Below are 18,134 nucleotides of genomic sequence, written 5' to 3' on the forward strand. Positions count from 1 at the left end.
AAAAAAAACCAAACTCAGCACTCTCACCCCTCAAAAAAACCCAAACCAAGCCACAAAAGAGGTACACCTTTCATACCTTATCTTTTTTTAAAGAACCTTTGTATACTACTAAATTGTAGCATTATTTTAAACATTCATTTTCTCCTGCTAGCTCAGCTTTGACAACAGAAAGGAACTGCTCTTTTTCCTTTTCAGGTTCCTATCTGGTAAAGAAATACCAAAAAGCCAGGGAAACAAGTATTTCCAGGCTACGAGGGTTTTCTTAGGGAGTTGGTTTCTTTCTTTTTTTTTTTTTTTGAAGTACCACTAAAAAAAACAAACCAAAGAAAAACATTATTTTCATGATGCTGACCACAATACTTAAGCCAGTGAGGCCTCAATAAATATTTTTACAATGAAGCCTGCAAGAAAAGATAATACTTAAGACATTTATAGGACTTTTGTTTCTTTGTAAATGTATCATGAAAGTTGAAAAGACAGAATGATCACTTCTATTCTATCTTTGGAAAAATTAGGGAAGAGAGGAAAAAAAGATGCCTTAACTTTTTACTAAGAAGAGTCTTTCTTGGGAGACTTCTCTCAGGAGCTCCCATTAACTCATTCTCGCAGCTTCTTTGAAGCAACATCAACAACAATAATTTAATTTACTGTCCAGATAAAAGGCATTTCCAAAGATGCGAGGGGAGGGAGAAGGGGTTTAGTAGAGCATTACGAGTTTAATTCAGTCCAGTTACCTGCTGCCTGTTAGCGATTTAACTCCTCACAGCTCATCCTCCACCAAAGGACAGAATTGCTGTAGATAAGGGCATCCCAGATACCAGAGGGGAAGAAGGGGAGGGATGAGTGCCAATGCCTTTACACACAAGAGGACCCTGTAACATCCTCAGATTGCAGCCAAAATAGACCAGATCACAGCGGGCGCTGCCCACACCTGGCAAAAAAACAAACAAAGAAACAAAAAAAACCACCTGACAAGCGTGGTCATGCTGGGAACGGGAGTTCACCCTGGGGCAGGAGATGCTCCAGCCCAGAGGGTTTGATTCCACTCCTCTCCAGGCCCCTTTGAATATAAGGAGCAGGAGAAGAAATATGCATAAAGAATTACAAGCATCCACCCCCAAACAGCTACTTGGAAGAAAGATAAATAAAAAGCCTCTATCAGGCAGGGTTTTAAGGACTCCTGACTAATGGCAAATCATTTGTCACTAGGACTCCACAGACCTAGTCAGAGAGTACCGTCCCCTCAATGGGGAAGGGGCAGGGACAGGTTTCTCCATTTCCAGTTTGGCTCCTCCAGCTGTGAGGAGCAACAAGCACACAGGGAGGGGAAGGGAGCAGAGTTCATTGCAAATACAGAAGGATCAATACGACCATCACCACGGGACGACCTCTCCAGTGACGGAGATGCCACGAGAGGGTCCCTGTCCACAGTCAGCTGGCAAAGGCACTGCACCAGTGGTGGTTACAGCCTACTCCTCAACTGAACTGTCAAGACTGACTTCAGGCTACCCTTCCCTGCAAACTGGAGATAAAAATCTGTAAAGATATGTAATCTATAAAGGAGCCTGGCTTTCCTGGCCCAGCCGCTGCTGACAAGCTCGGCAGCAGTGCCTGTAAAAACACCCTGACACGTTCCCTCCGCGCGCACACACACACGAACAAAAAACCCACCAGGCTCAGCTGCTTTTGTTCTGACAAGTGAGAAAACATTTACTGAAGTCGGAACAGATAATTTCTTCTAAAGAGAGAGAAACATTGAGAGAGCACAACCAGAAAAAAAAAAAAAAAAAAGGCAAGAAGAGAAGTAGGCAAGTTGCATGAGAAGTGATAAAAGAAAAAGGTTAATAAAAAACTACAGACCAAGCCCATATATATCACTTGCTACTGGCCATGTTTCCCATTAGGGGAAACCTCCTGTAAACGCCACATCTGAGCAGTGTGCAAACCAGGACGGACGCAAGGATGAAGAGGAGGTGACCAACGCGAGGTACGGACAAGTCCTACGTCTTGTAGGATGTGCCTGATCCTGCAGCCTCCTGGATCTGGAGGCCGATGAACCCACCAGGCTACTGGAGAGAATAAAGCTGCCCTAATCGCTGGTGTTGTTCTAGCACAGAGCAGGGATGACATTTTAGAGCTGCCATAAGAATGGTTTACCTTTCTGGGGAAAATCTCATCAACTACAAAAAGCTCAGAGACAGCAATCATATGCTGCTCTTCATGGAAAGCCCCCAAAGGACCAAAGCTGCTCACATAACCCATCCTTCGAGCAGTACCAAACCTGCAGCACTAAGAGAGCTGCTAGCAACCGGGTGGCACTACAAAAAGGCAAAAAAAAAGCAAGCCTTTGTTTGAAGAAGACATGCAATGACAAACTTCACACACCGTCACATCCAGCTGGCAAGAGCCAACCTGTCCCTGCAGATTTGGTGGCATCAGCTCCTGCCCTGTTCTTCCTTCCCAGGATTTGTCGCTACCCAGCAAAGAGCTGGATTTTTGTCTGCGACAAACTCATCCCTCAGAAACATTTAGAAGATGTAAAATATCACCTTCCATTTAAAGAAAAATATTTTCCAGCCCTCAAGGAACAGGAAAAGAAATATAAAAAAGCACAAAAATGCAACCAAAGTGCATTCTCACACCTGAAACCCCAGAAAGCAAATAAAACCAACCTAGTTATATTTGGTGTTGTTCGCTTTCAATTCCGAATATTTAAAGTCAAGTCTGCAGGTTTTACTGGGAGGGAAGGAGTGGGGAGCGAGAGAACAGGACAATGAACTCATCACTTCTAACATACTGAAAATAATCTGCTCCTCAGACCTGTCCGTCCAACATGGTGATGGAAGGGAAGGAGCAGTAGTATTTCACACTCGCAGGTCCATGGTCTACATCCATAATCAGCTCTCCAGTGCCGCCACACGCTTCAGGAGAAGATCCAAGCAGATTTATGGGAGGCTGATTCTGGATTACAAGTCCCCAAGGAAATTTTCCTCCCAACACCCACAAGTCAGAGGTTGATTTATACCCAACATATAATAGACTATACTCCTCAGAGACAACTCCATGTCTTCAACCCCACTGCCGTTGCTGCAACTGGAGGCTTGGTTTGTCTTAACAGTTGTAGAGTTTATAAATACTGAAAGCAGCACTCAATTTAGGCTGGAGACAGTTAAACTAGCTTAGACCAACAGGACGCCAAGCGGCAAGGAACAGTAATGAGACGATGACACATTCATAACCTAAAGCTTTCATCAAAAACTTGCAGCCCAAGAAAGCTCACCCCTTCAGAGCAGAAACATTCAGTTCTCATAATTGCTCAAAGAGCAAATTTTTGCACAAACCACCAAAACCTGGGGAGATCTCCTGAAGAGCACGTGTATCTGTTAGGCAGAAACTGGGGAAGTACCAACCAGGGGGTTGTAAATGAGGTGGTGCACAACCCATTTCCATTGCCATTGAGCACTTCGGCATGCATCCATGCAGCAAGCAGCCGCTAACGGTGGTACCGGCATGAGGTTGGGAGCCCTCGGTAAGCGGATTCAAGGAAAAGCAGGACTCCTGAAAAGAAGTTGCTGGATGCCAAAAGTCCCTGGACAGAGCCTTCTTCATCCACAAGCACAACACAGGCTCTTGTCCAGTTTTTCATTATTTTTAAAGGCATAACACATTACTCTGAGCAGAGCCACAGCACTTACAGCAACCGACTGCAAAACTAGGCATTTGTCACAGCATCTGTGCTTGAGGTAAAGCCATCTATACGGTACATTATCAAAATAATAACAACCGTGGATATCTACCTCCCAGCATGGGAACTTCAGAGGTCCACATACAAACGCATGCCTGTCTTTGGGGATCAGGGACCACAGACTTTAACTTGCCCAAACACCACCAAGGGTCCAAGCATCACTCCGAGCATAGAGTTTGCCTCTCTGCTCCGCTCCTCATCTGTCCGTGCAAGTAACAGCACTTCCAGATCCCACTGGGGTAGTACTCTCAGATTATCATCTTCAAGATGTATGAAAGTGAAGCTGGCAGGGATACTGCAGAAGACAGTCCTTTGCAGAGATGATCCGATACTGCTGTTCCTGCCTCTGCAAGTGTTTGTAATGCCAGTGTGTCTCAAGGACATAGGCACTTCCAGCACATCGTCCACCCAAATAAATATAGGCGATAGAAAGCACCAAAATTTAGAGTCTCCAAAACCTCGTGAATGAAGCTCTGCCAAAGCACGGGTCTAACTTTTACAGCTGTGCAAAATCAGATCTAGCTGTCCAGTTAAGCGGGAAAGAGCCATTTGTCTATCCAACTAGAAAAATATCTGCTGGTTAAAGAAACAGCAATCAAACAAAGAGATGGTAAGCGCCAGCAATGTTTTACGATGCAGAAGTCAGAGCCACAAAAATACGTCCCTGGGAGTGCTAACACCCTAATGAAAACAAGACCCAGAACACAAAAAAGGGGCAAAAGCACAAAACCCCCTTACCTTCCGCCACAATTCTGCCTCATGAGCAGTGCCAGAGAAAGAGAGTTCTGGTTTGGGTTGGGGCTTCCCCCCAATCCCCCCCAAAATTAAACGCTTTTGTTTGGATTTAAAGAAAGAGAAAAGTAATGCCAACCACATTTTAAATTAAATTTTGGTTTCATAAAGTTTTGTGGGGTTTGGTTTTTTGTTTGTTTTAAGTTTAATATCACAAACCAAAACTAGTGGCTGCTCTTTCCAGAATGGTCTCCTCCTGGTTCTTCTCAACACAAAAAGATGAGAAGAGGAGGTCGAACATCCCAGCTCTCAAAACCACTGTCACATACAGGAACCTTCTGGGCAAAGAACACCCTGAAAAGGGGAAACCAGCAACTTTTCATCCCACCTCACCTTCAGACCCTTCCCTTTCGTGGGTTCTGTGGAGGAGGAAAAGAAAGGGAAGCCGTAACACAAATTCGCATACAGAAGTACGTTTAAGAAAGCAAAGCACCGAGATTGATTAGAGTGTTCCGCTGCTTTAATAAAGAGCCTAATGATGTCCAAATTACAGCAAAGCTCAATTGTGTAACCAAGGAGCCAAGATTTCATCCTTGATAAGGACATGGATTTCTGTCTCGCAGGAGAAGCCTGCAGTTCACTAACAAAGATGACCTTTTATATTATACTCTTCAAGGCCACAATTAGCTGGAGAAATACTGTACTAACTTGGCAACATGAGTTTTTGTACACTGTGCTAATTTTTAGCAGAATCTTGCCAAGACCATTACCATCTTCTAACAAGACAAAAAAAAAAAAAAAAAAAAAAAAAAACACCAAATACAAAACCCAGTGCTCTCCAGACCCAAATTACTTTCCACAATGCAATGCAGTTTTAATTAAGATGATTAAATTACAGCAAAAATGATTAAGATGATATCCTGCAGCAAACCACTAAAGGTATAACACCTTAATCCAGAAGAAGCTGGCAAACACATATCCATGATAAAGTATTCATGAAAAGCTAGAATTTTACACATGAACCAATTTTACATCACTCAAACAATACCTTGGGAGATATTTGTCACAAGTAAAAAAACAGTGACATCCATCAACAGAGCACAGTTTTTCTGAGACTACACAGAAAGAAATCTACACAGAAAAAATTGAAAAGGCTACAATTACTTTGACAATGTTTCTACAGCTCAAAGGAATTTGGGGGTTGAAATAAATGGTTTCCTTCTCCTTCCCAGGGCTCCCAAAATCAATTTTATATATATATCATTCTTTTTTTTTTCTTTAAACAGACGTTAGATCAGAAATGCATGTGAAATCAGGTCACTGCAATAATCATGTACATGGTACATTTCCACTATTGCCTATTAACTATGAGGTTTAAATGAATGAGGAAAGTCTCAGATCCATATTTCACCAGTGGAAATTATTAATATAAACATAGCACAGCTCAGGTTTTAACCTTACCATCCAACTGGGCCTATTCTCCTTCGGAGAAGGGTAAATGGTATTAAATTAACAGACAGGGTTCAAAAGGCAGCTACACGGAGGCATGTATCCCATTAAGACCTGGGAAAGGATCCTGCCATGGGAGCCCTGGGCTTCAGGTAGCTTCTCGTGGTGCTTCAGCACTGGATAAATTCAAGTCTGTGATCTTCAAGAAATGGTAGCTTCAGCGTATTTTAAAAAAAAAGAAAAAAAAAAAAGCAGCTGTGCCATTGCGATGAAAAAGAGTTACAAACCAGCTATTTCTAGGTGCAATCTTCTGGAAACCCTCTGCAGGGACAGAGGCAAATGACAGCAAGCGGTAGGAGAGATTTGCAAAGAGGAGGAACAAGTGACACAGCTCTGGCCGGTGCCTCTCCCAGCCGATGCCCCAGGGAAGGGACAGGACAGGGACAGGGCTCCAACGCGGCCGTCCTGCTCGGGTGGGAGAAGAACTGAAGCACATGGCACCAGTCGTGCCATGCCACGCCACTTGGCCAGGGACTGGTTTATTCTGGAGTGCGGACATAACCCCAAATTGTCTTAAAAGTTGTGGCTGAATACACGAGAAGGTACTAAGTAACTAAGCTTTTCCCTGCTACGGACCTCTGTGACTCCTCTAAGACTGACCCATACCGGGGGGTTTTGCAGAGTTAACTACATCGGAATGAAGTCCCACAATGTAGATCCATTCCCAAAATGCTGCTATGCTTTGCATCTGGGACTCCTCTGGGGCTGTTTGCTTGTTCACACTAGCTGTTAGCTCTCAAAATGAGGGGTGGAGGGGGGCAGAATCCCTAAAAAATACCAGAAAAGAAGAAAAGATATCTGCATGTGGCATTACACAGCCATACTAGAGAGCTACTAACAACCCTGCAGGGTCACCCAACCGCACAGGGATTCAGGATACAAAAACCCTGAAGAGCTCTTTAAGGGCAAGTGCATTAGTGAAACTTGGAATTATTTTTTTTTTTAAATGTAACTCTGAATGCCCAGTTAAGGGCTAGCTTCCTCCCAGTAGTAATTAGCTGGATCTGACAAGAGGCAAGGTCCAGGTGAGAGGTTAACTTTGTGTTTTTCTTTAATAGACGAAGAAAAGTCTAAATGGAGCAAGATAAAATTCCAACATAAATCCTCCACCAAGACTGCTATGAAATAACTCTTTTGTTTAATTATTATGAGTTGGATCGGCAAACACTAGATCCCAATGGACAGAGAGCAGCTGTTACTATAACAGAAAGACATTCATCTTCCCTTCTTGGGACCCTGAAACTCTATCAACAATGCCTGTAAAACGACCCTCTGCTTCCCCCCGCTCCGAGTTTTCGCCTGGCTTTCATATTCAGACCTATTTTTAGCCAACTTTATCTTGCCATACCGCACTTCAAAGTTTTGTACGTTAGCTGGTTCGAAATCGTTTCCGTGCACAAAAAGCGTCGGGAACATCAACGGGGCGATTCTCGAGCGCAGGCTGCAAGAACAGTGCGTCCCTTGCTCGGGGTTTCTTCTTTCATCAGCAATTCATTGAGAAGGAGCCTATAGACACAGTTACACAGCTAGATACGCTTGCATCTCACTTATCTGACAGGGTAGGAGCGATCTCATTTACCTTTGGGGCTTACAGTTACCTTGGAAGGACTTCTTTTAGCTGTTATTTACATAATAAATGGCCAATCTGTACAGGATTGCATGGGAAAGGAAATTCTATTACCAATAAAAAAAAAAAAAAAGGTTTCGCATGTTTGCTTTTCACAGGACTAACTCCATCCCATTAGATGACAGCAGAAGCTATCTACGGAAAATTATCTATAGCCATAAAAATTATCTGTAAAAGACTTCCCCAGTTATCTCAGGTACAATATAAATGTTAAAATAACCCCCTAGGAACGGATGCATTGGGCCAAACTCCCTGACGATGCAAACAGGCACGGTGCCAGGGCTTCAGCCAGGCGACAGCCGTGGGGACACGCGCTTGCAGGGACGGTATGTTCAGTGGGGGTTTTTTGGATTTTGTTTCTTTTTTTTTTTTTGCATCCACCACCTTCAAAATCCAGGCTAAATGATCTTTGTGCCACCAAGCTGCACTCACAAGGGGAACTGCCCAGCAACAGCAAGTGTGCTCATCAGAAATGCTCATCAGACTTTGCTTTTCTTTATCACCTGTGTAAAGAAGCCTGGAAATCGAGAATAGAGGGCCACCGTGTTGCTTCAAAGTCTCTAAACGGTGATTAAAATCTACATGGGAATTTCTTGCTAGAACTAAGCATGCCGAGCCTGCCCTTTCTACAGGCCCCTGCTTCTCGCTTTCACTTTAAAAAGATGCTCCAGGAGCCTGAGGAAGGGACTAAGGTCTGTTGTAACAGCGAGGCAGTTAAACAACAGTGATCAGATAAAAATGTCCATCTCCACGAGTTTTGGGTTGTTGGGGTTTTTGTGGGGGTTTTGTTTGGGTTTGTTTTGTTCTAAAAAAAAAAAAAACAAAAAACAAAAGGAGTGTTTGTCTTCGAAATATTTCAAAGGAAGCCAAGGAGCATGGATGAGGCGGCTCTGTGGCAGGTCACAGCCCGTGAGAGCATCCCCACCCGAGGGTCCGCACGCAGCATTTCAGCTGGAGATGCTACGGCTCCGGTATTGGCTCCGGTATTATCACCAGTCGGGCACTCACAACTCCACACCATGCCTGCCAGCAGCCAGAGCCGACATCCCAGTAAGGCAGCACCGAGCATCAAATGCACCATCCCTCTCTCCTTCTGGTTATGCCAAGCTTTATCTCACATGCATCCCAGGCTCCTTGCGTAAACAGGAATTTCACAGCAGGGAACTGCTTCGGGTACGTCAGCAACAGTGCCTACGGCCACCACCCCAAACTCGCTTTTCAGGAGCCAAGCAGGTGAGTGTTATCCAACGCAACTGCACTAGGTATTTGGGAAAATGCCTTGCCCCAGGCATAAGAATGTGCTTTAGCAAAGACTTTCCTATAAAAATAAAAGTGCCTGATAAGTTGTGGGTGCAGAGTGCTACCCAATAGCCGCCAAGCTGTAACTGGATACTCCCACCATGAAAACCCAAGGACAACTGAATTTCTCAGCCTGCACATATATAGGGGAATTAGCATTCTTAACCCATTAATTACTCTCAGGAACTAAAGTGGCAACACAAATCCTGCTGAGTTTCAGTTGTCATACTGGGGAAAGAAAAATAAAGACTTGGAGAAACAAGCGAGCTGCGCACCAATAGGTTGCATTGCCATGTCTCGGTTGTCCCAGGAGTGAACTTGCCAGGACAAAGCTACCACCAAAATAACCACAAATCTGCACTTTGCTGAGCAGCCGCATCTCAAGTCAACTGTAGTTTCCCTCTGCTGAGTATGGGGACTTCTGCAAATCTGCACGGTAATGTACAGGTCTGAAGCAAAGCAAATGCATACTCACACCTGAGCGCCTACAAAGCTCACAGGCTCTTCCAAGACCGGTACCATAGTCTTCCTACAACTCTAATACTGGAAAGCTCAGCTTGCTGCCTCAGAGAAAGGCCTGAACATCAACTGTGTCAAAGCTTAAATGCCCCTCGTCTCCCAGAAAAAGAAAGTATCAACGGCAAATAGAGCGACTGGAGAGGGGAGTTTGTGGACAGCTCAGCCCAACTGCAGCAACAGCCACCAGTTCACAGAAGCAAGCCAGAGACTGCGACGCATGAAAACAGCACTAAAGGGGCTTGAAAAGCCTGAAATACCCTCATTTTATGAAATGCTTTTAAAAAGTCACGAAAAGGAGACAGGCCTTGATTGAACATTTCTTCACTTCAGACCCACGTTGCATTCCTCCCTCCCCAGGAATTCAAAACTGTCTGCAGAGGTAAATTATGTATAAGCAAAATATTCCTAAAAGCCAAATTTTAAAAGTTGCACACATTACACAAGGCATTTTAAATAGATAATGTCGGAGGAAAGAAGGGTTAGCTGCCTAGACTGACCATTTGATAGATCAGGCACAAATGGAGCTAACTTTATCCCTCTCATCCACTCAAAGGCTTATAATCTCACACCTTGGAGCAATAAATTAGGAAGAAGCATTACATTAGCATTACAGGCACCACATAGAAAATTTAAACTTCTGCTACCAGTTAGAAAACAAGTTCTATAAAGGGAAAAGCTTTAAATAAAAAAAGGTAGACAGTCACAGCACCTAAGACGCTGCAGGGCAGTGTCAGCTACCGTGGACTTTTTAAAATGACCACCTTTGCCGCTGAGGTTGGGGGCTCATTCAGCGCAGGCCTGGGATTTTGGATTGGTCTGGGAAGTGCCAGAGACACACTCATCTCTCCCAGTTTGTGTTTATTTCTCTATAAAACTGACAGCAATACATTCCATTTCCAGCTTTACTGGAGGAAGATTAACGCACCCCCTCTGCTGCCATGAGACCGTTTTTCTTCCTCCATCCTCACACAAGGGTACATGTTAGACATGAAGAGTCAAGTTCAAAATCCATGTCTTAATTTGCACGAGTACTCAGATGAAAATTAGTATAGCTCAGACTGTAAAGCGCTGCATCTTTTTGTGAACGTGCTTCATTCTCTTTAAATAAAGAGGAGGAACTCATATATGGATCTATTAGTATCAGACTGAGATGGGAGAAAGAAAACAAAACGATACCTCTGGTTTCATAAAATTATCAGAACATGCCATTCGTCCCCGCAAATTTAATTCCAGGTGTACAAAAAAAGCATAACATGGTGGTCAGAGCACCAGCCATGGACCCAAGAGGATGGGGAGCAACACTCACGTCCTGCCACTGACTCCCAAGCTCTCGGAGAAGTCACTCCCGCCATAAAAGAGGTGGGAATACCTGGTAAACTTTTGTTACGTCCCATAAATTACGCACTATAGGAATAGGATGCAAACATCCACGGATACAAGTTTTACTTTTAACAGCTCCTGTGCAAACGTTTTAACAGGCTCATTTCAGTTCCTTAATACACCCCTGCTTCCCAAACCTATCAGTGAGCCAAAAAAATGGTGCTTCGGGTCCAGGCTGCCTCCTGCCCAGCACCTGCAAGGCAGCCCTGCCCGCACCCTCCTGCCCGCAGAGTTCCCCTAAGATACGAAACCAAATCTGCGATGAAATGGCACACCAAGCTGGAAATTGCAGAATTATTAATGAGAAACGGGTAATTCGCATCTTCCTCCAGCCGAGCACAAACGGGCTCCCTCCTTGCGCTGTTTCTTTTATATTTAAATTTACAAACCTGTATGCATGAGCCAGTCCCTGCTTGCGGGCAACCCAGTCTAAGAGGAAAGGATCTTCTGTAAGAGCAAAACCACCTCAACCACCTCCAACCAAGTCACCAAAAGAAAAGGAAAAAAACAAATCACGTAAGGTGGCCAGAGCACGCTACTAGATTAAAGCCTGATTTTACCCAATACAGAAAATCTCCTCATGCAGCTTGTTTTTTTAGTATAGGTACAAAATATTTGGTGTGACCTTGGGTAAGCCACTTCACAATATAGCAGGGGACACTTGCAGACAGTAACATTTGTTCACGCTTGGCCCCTCTGCTCAGCGTTTTTGGGACAGGGACCTTCTCTCTACACAAACAGCACATTGCAAAACAGGAGCCGCTTTTTTCAAGGCACCTAGACATCAGTAACGTATTTTTTTCTTAAGTAGCATAATGGACCAATGCCACATGCAATAACATAATCAGAGCAACAAGACTCAAATACTGGCAAAATAAGAGGCACTTGTGTGCTGGAGGGAAGCATATTATTATTTTACAGTGTACACTGACAATTGCTGCTCTTAACTTTTAGTTTGAATTGAAGCTATACTGTAGTAGAGGAGGAAGATGACAGAAAGAAAAGAACATGAAATTGGTGAAAAAGACCAACGGTTATATTCAAATCTAAGCATAAAATGTGCTGGGTCTGCAGAATGCAGGCAGAGTGTTTCATCTCTAATTTACTTCTCTGCCCCTCTGACTTCAGTGGCTCCAAGAAAACTTACAAGGAAGATTTTTGGGCAGGGGAGGAAGGAAGTGATGTATATTTTTTTAATATACCTTAAAGGTACAAATGACTAAAGAGATACAAAATTATTTCAGGCTGAAGTAATAATGAAGAGAAGAGATTAGACATTAGTTGATCCTCAGTGGTTAATGGAGGGGAAAGGCAGGGGAGAGGAGAGCTTATACTGGTGAATGCTGCGGCCACAAACACCTCTCTTGAACACATCCAATTTCACTGATGTGAAAATCTCCACATGAAGGAACAGACGAAAAAGAGCTTAAGTGGGAACAGGGTGCAGAATGCCAAGTGCTACACTGAATAATTCAGATCCAGGCAGCACTATTGGCCAGGCAAGAAAATCACACCCCCCTGCTAGTTTTAAAATCAAAGGCCAAGGAAGGATAAAAGAGAAAGACAACACCTCTTTAAAGCAGAGATTACGCTCCGTGGTTCCCATTTCCCAACTTCCCACAATGTTTTGTTACAGCGAGAGCGCCGGAGCCGGGGTACTGCGGTAGTGCCAAGGCAGGGCACCACGTTGCCCGCGGCTGACCAAGGAACCTGGAAAATGCTGCCGCCTTCCCGACACCCCTCCATCAGTCCAACGGCAAGAAAAAGCCAACTCTGAAGCAGGCACCGACCAACCCCGACTTCATACGAGTTGCCTTCGCAAGGCTTTTTCCAGCGCGTAAGTAGTTCTTCGGTTGCCAAAGCTGAGGGCGAGACGCCATCAGGGCTTTCACTTGGGTCGTGATTAAGACTGAACTCAACCGGGTTCTCTCCCCTGCCTCCACCCTTCCCAAATTAGAGCAAGGCTTCTCCAGCACCGGCTGACGGGGCTGGATACATGGATTTCCAGGCGAGGGATGGAAGGCACCACCATAACGAGAGGCCCGGCGCCGGGTGCGGTACTCCCTGGAGAAGGGGCACCCAGCAAACTACCTTGCCTTGGCCACGCACAGCCAGAAGCACAAGGGTTACCAAGTTGCTTCTGCAACTTTTAGACTACAGCTACTACGTTAAGCTCAAAATAACTGTCCTGGGTGTGTTTGGTAAAAAGGTGTTATATTTTACGGGGCTTGAAAGATGGAGTGCTACTAAAATCCCATTTAATTCTCACTATTCTAGCGCAGCTCCACATGGTCCACTACTATTAATGTTAAATGTTAGAAGTGCTTCTAAAAGTAGGCCCCGAAATATGACAGCCGTAACACCTTCCACGACAAGGCCCAAAAGTAGAACAACTTTGACTTCTTTTTATTTTATAGCTGTCCAGGCTTTCTAGAAACAGGCACCATGTGGACAGAGCACACAAGTAGACATTTGCTGGGTGCCCAGCCTCAAACCATCTCTTCCATCCACCTCCTTCGCTCTTGATAAATTAAGTTAAACATCCCTTGGCTCCTTTTACACCTGCAACACTTCTTGCAGAGGAACCCACCCCGTGGACAGGCACGATGCAAATCACAGCCATGGGATTCCTGGGCTGGTCTTATCATCCCATTACAAACGCTCCAAAAGCTGCTCCTCTTCCATCTGAACCTGTGTCCTGCTTCCCAGAACTGGCGAAGCCAGGAAAGCCCTCCAGGCTGATCTGCAAAGCAAGGAGTGCGTGCGTGGTGGGGAAAGGGGGAAAATGGTGGGAGGGAGAGAAGAGAACAAAAACAACCAAAAAAAAAAAAAAGAAGGAAAAAAGTGAGGCTGGCCTGTTTCTTTCTTCTCTACCATCTATTCAGTGGCAGCAGGGGAGGTCTACAACTGTTGCGTCACGTAAAGCACAAAAAAACCTGACAAGCGTGTTTTAGCTGATGGACACCAGAGTGGACAGGAGGCTGGTGACAGCTCAAACGCGGGGAGTAAGAGACCTCCGCTTTAATTGGCTGTTTCTTACTATCTCACCAAGCGAGCAGGAGCGTTACAGCCTGGATGGGCTGCTCAGAGACACAAGAAATGGCAGAAATTTCAGCGTGTAAATACTTTAGCTAACTACCCAGGCTCAGGTTAGACTCTCACTCCGGTCCAGGGATACTGAATATTTAACCCTGCCTGATCCACAAAAACATACATCAAAGGGAGGATGCAGAAGATGCTTTGAAATGGGGGAAGGGGGGGCAGGCAGGGGGAGTTAAACCACAGGCTGTGCAGGACCTGGAGAGGTGTTTATAAATAATGCCACTAAAAATAATACACTGCGCACTCACATCTCTAACATAGCATTTTCTTCTCCACAGAACTGTGACAATGGTTATCTCGGTGGGATAATTATCTAGATTTGATGACAGATTAAAAAAATATATATCCCAAACACCTGTTCAAGAGTTTTGTGTTTTTAAAGGCCATTGCCATTAACCTTGGGCCATGCACTTCATTGTGTTTAATTAGCAAGCTAATGAAGCCAGTTTTATTCCCTTTCTCAAGCACAAGAGGATAAATACAAGACAGTGAAAGAGGAGACCAGATCCATTTGCAGCACAGTTCATTGCTGCATGGCATTACTTAAACTTGCACCAAAATAAAAGTAATGTAATGGCTCGGGAAAACGTGTTAGCAATGCATTCTGCAAGACGAATCCTTTTACACCTTCTGTATTTTCTAAAGCTCATAGATTAAAACATGATTTCTGAACATTTGGACTGCAGAAAATTTGCAAACAAAGGGCTAAAAATGAACATAATGTTTTCCTCAATGAATCCTCAGTATTCCAAAAATTAAGCATAACAGATTTCTTTTTTTTTTTTTTTTTTTTTTTTTAAAAAGAATAGCAGCCCGTGCTTGCTTTGTTACAGCCAGCCAAGGTAGCGATGAGAAGCATCAACAATGGAGGTCAAGCGATTTTCGAAAAGCCCACCACTTTTGCACAGTCCTAACATGTACACACACAAAAGACATACTTCAAGCAAAGCCCAGTGCTATGAATCCCAGCAACACATTGCAACTTCGGGTATCTGAGGCTGTTTTATTTTTTTTGACTGAACAGCTTTAGGAAAAACTGGACAATGAAGATCACATTGATAAATACTCGTAAATATCACAAGAAAGGCAGAAAGGCTTTAAAAGAGAGGGAGGGATTTACAGATTTGCTAATGCACTGATTTAATGATTCAAAAGGACCTTTCCAAATAAACAGAATTATATTCATCTTTTGGGGTTTCTTTATTGTATTTTCAGGGGGGAGAAAAACTCAGCATAGGTATGCCCTATCATATTATCTTTTTCATAACATGATACATCTAAGGAGCTTTCAGGGTTAATTTTTTTAAAGCAATTGCTTTTTTTCCTCCAACTTAGATTTCTGCCACTATATGCACAGAGCCATAGGATCAGGTTAAAAAACCAAACCAAACAAAAACCCAACCCCATACCCAAAACAAAAACAACAACAACAAAAAAAACCCAAACCCGGAAGCCATCTCTTTTATTGAATCACCCGAGATAAAAGGATTCCAAGATATATGGAAAGAAAATACATTGACCATAAATCTCCTTTATGCACATAATAGAATTTTCCAGCCAAGAGAGCTGTTGTGATGATAGCAACGCCGAGCACCACGAATACTGATGGCACACACACACACACACACACCGCCTGCTTCTTCCAAAATACCTGCTCTCCCTCAGCACTGCTATGTAAATACAAGCCCGCACAACCCCCTTTCCTAACACATGGAAACAAAGCTGCGTACAAGTGTCCCAGTGATCAGATAAAAAAAAAAAAAAAAAAAAACACAACACCACACCAAGCTGGCTTTGCTCACCATCAAATTAAATTTTTTTTAATTTTTTTTTTCTCGCGTCCTTTTTATTGCCCCCCTCCCAGCCTCAACACTTTCGGTGTGACTTCGGAAAAAAAAAAAAAAAAAAAAAAAGAAACAATTAAGCGATGGCACTGTTTATAATGCCAAAGGCAGGCGGTGGCAGTGCATATTTAATGGGCACTCGGAACAAAGGAAGCCCGGCTGCAGGAGCGCCCCGGGGCCGGCTCCGCCGCCCGTTCCCCCCCCCCGCACCCTGCCCCGGACCCCCGGCCCTACCGGCCAGCCCCTTCCCCGGAGCGTGGGGGGACCCACACACACGCGGGGAACCCCCCCCCCCACCACCACCACCGCTTTGCAATACAATGAAGCCGCGATGGCAAAACCGACGGGAACTCCCCGGCTGCCCATCGCGGAGCGGGGAACGGGCACGGTTGCAGCATCGCTGCCTCCCACACCCTGCCCCCGGGAAACCCTCGGCCACAAACAGACCCCCCCCACGACCCCCCCCCCCACCTCCTCACACACACACACACCGCCCCCAGCCCCAGGCTGGGAAATGGAGGTAACGTAAGAAGTTACTGCCCAGAGCCGGGGGGGGCGGCAGGCTCAGCCCCTGGGGGAGGAGGGTTGAGGGGGGGTCGTGGTGACCAGGCAAAGGGGGAGGGGGGGGGCAGAAGTGTTGCCTCGGTTTCTTCCTGGGGGATACGCAGCAATAATAAAAAAGAATGGGGAAAAATAATAATAATTTAAAAAAAAAAAATCAAGGAGGGAAAGTGGGGATTTCGAGCGTGCCCGCGTTTTCAGTGCTGGAGGGGGGGCACAAGGGGTCTGACCCCTCTCCCCCCACCCCCCCCCCCCGAGGGCTGTGGGATGGGGCACCCCATAGAGAACATCGCCCCCCCGGAGCGCTGCCCGGGTGCCCCCTCCTGCTCCCCCGGCCGTGCCCGGGCTTTCGGCGAACTTCCACCCCGCGTCCCTCGGCAAAACGCGCACCCCGCAGCTCGGAGCTGAAGTTTGGGGGCCAGCCCAGCTCCCTAAATCCAACGGGATGAAGAACAGACGAAATAAACAAACACACACACACACCCCCCTCGCCACAAAAACCTCCTCCCGGGGGATGCTCCCCCCGCCCCGCACACCCCCTTTTTCCCAACTTTCTCCCAGCTCCCCGCAGCGCCAAGCCAGCCCCAAACGGCTCGTTTCGTGCTAACAGGGCAATCCCCAACGGGACCGAGGCGTCCCGGGGGGCTGAGGAGGAACCGGGGGGGGGGGGCTGAGAGGGGGGGTCCCCCCATTCCACACACACACACCCCCCCCGGGTTACAAAACCGCAGCCCGGCAGGAGCGGGGCACACACATGGCCACTACCTGAGCGGCTCCGGAGTAACCCCCAGGTCTCCTGCCGCTGCTCCCAACTTCTCCACACACCCCCCCACCACACACACACACCCCCCACACACACACCCCCCACCGGCTTCCCCCCCCACACACACACACCTCCGCCCCCGCTCCACTCCGGCAGCACCCGCCTCGAAGTAAAATGCCCATTTTTGTAAAGTTTCCTCGATATCGCGCCGTGTTTACATTGCCATTAATTCCCACAGGCTGCCTGAAGGGAACAAAAAGCAACACGGGAAGGCTCGTCCTGCGAGCAGGGAGAAAACGGGGGGGGAGTGAGGAGGGGGTGAAAAGAAAAAAAAAAAAAGGGGGAAAAATAATGATAAAAAAAAAAAAATTCAGCGGATCGCAGCGGTGGGGTCATTCCCCCAGTTTGCAGGCTCGCTGGTGGCTCTGCTCTGTTTTGGAGGGTGGCTGCAAATAATTGCACGGCCCATTCAATTCTGCATTTGGAGAGGCGACCGTAAGCCCGAGCGGGAGGTAAACACGCAGAAATGCACTTACCTGCACAGAAAGTTCCACAAAGCAAGGCGAAAGTCAGCCACGAAGCAATCATATTCCTTTACTTTTTTTTTTCCTCGCGTGCCCCTCTATCCCCGAGGGAAGCAAAAATAAAAAGAAAAAGATCGAGAGAGTGAAAGAAGGGGGCGAGAAGCGAGGCTCTGCCCTCCCTCTCTCTCTTAAAAAGAAAAAAGAAGAAAAAAATCCTGGGAAGGGAGGGGGGGGGGGAAGAGAAAAAAAAAAAAAAAGAAAATAAATCGGATTTAATTCCTTCGCAGTTGCAAAATGTATCCAGTGGAGAGGAACAGCCCCCGGACGGTTCGACCTGCTCCCGCCTGGCCCCGGCGTTTAGCTCCGAGCTTTCCAAGAGTTTCTTTCCCTGGGCTTTTGTGCTGGGAGCGCGGCGTGCACCACACACCGACTCCCCCTCCTCCTCCTCCTCCTCCTCCTCCTCCTCCTCCTCCTCCCAACCCAGCCCCTCCGGCTCCCCCCCCCCCAGCAGCAGGGGCGAGCGCACACG

General features: G+C 46.0%; 1 protein-coding gene across 1 annotated transcript in view; it reads right to left on the reverse strand.

Annotated features, from left to right (window-relative positions):
- ACVR2B (activin A receptor type 2B) overlaps nucleotides 1-18,031 on the reverse strand; it is a 97,539-nt gene extending 79,508 nt beyond the window's left edge. Inside the window, exon 1 of the mRNA XM_075044868.1 lies at nucleotides 17,618-18,031. Within this exon, the coding sequence (XP_074900969.1) occupies nucleotides 17,618-17,669 (52 nt within the window). The 5' untranslated portion in view covers nucleotides 17,670-18,031. The remainder of the gene's footprint in view (nucleotides 1-17,617) is intronic.
- Between the last annotated feature and the right edge of the window lie 103 nt (nucleotides 18,032-18,134).

This window comes from Buteo buteo, chromosome 2 (assembly GCF_964188355.1).
Source record: "Buteo buteo chromosome 2, bButBut1.hap1.1, whole genome shotgun sequence".
In the NCBI taxonomy this organism is placed as follows: domain Eukaryota; kingdom Metazoa; phylum Chordata; class Aves; order Accipitriformes; family Accipitridae; genus Buteo; species Buteo buteo.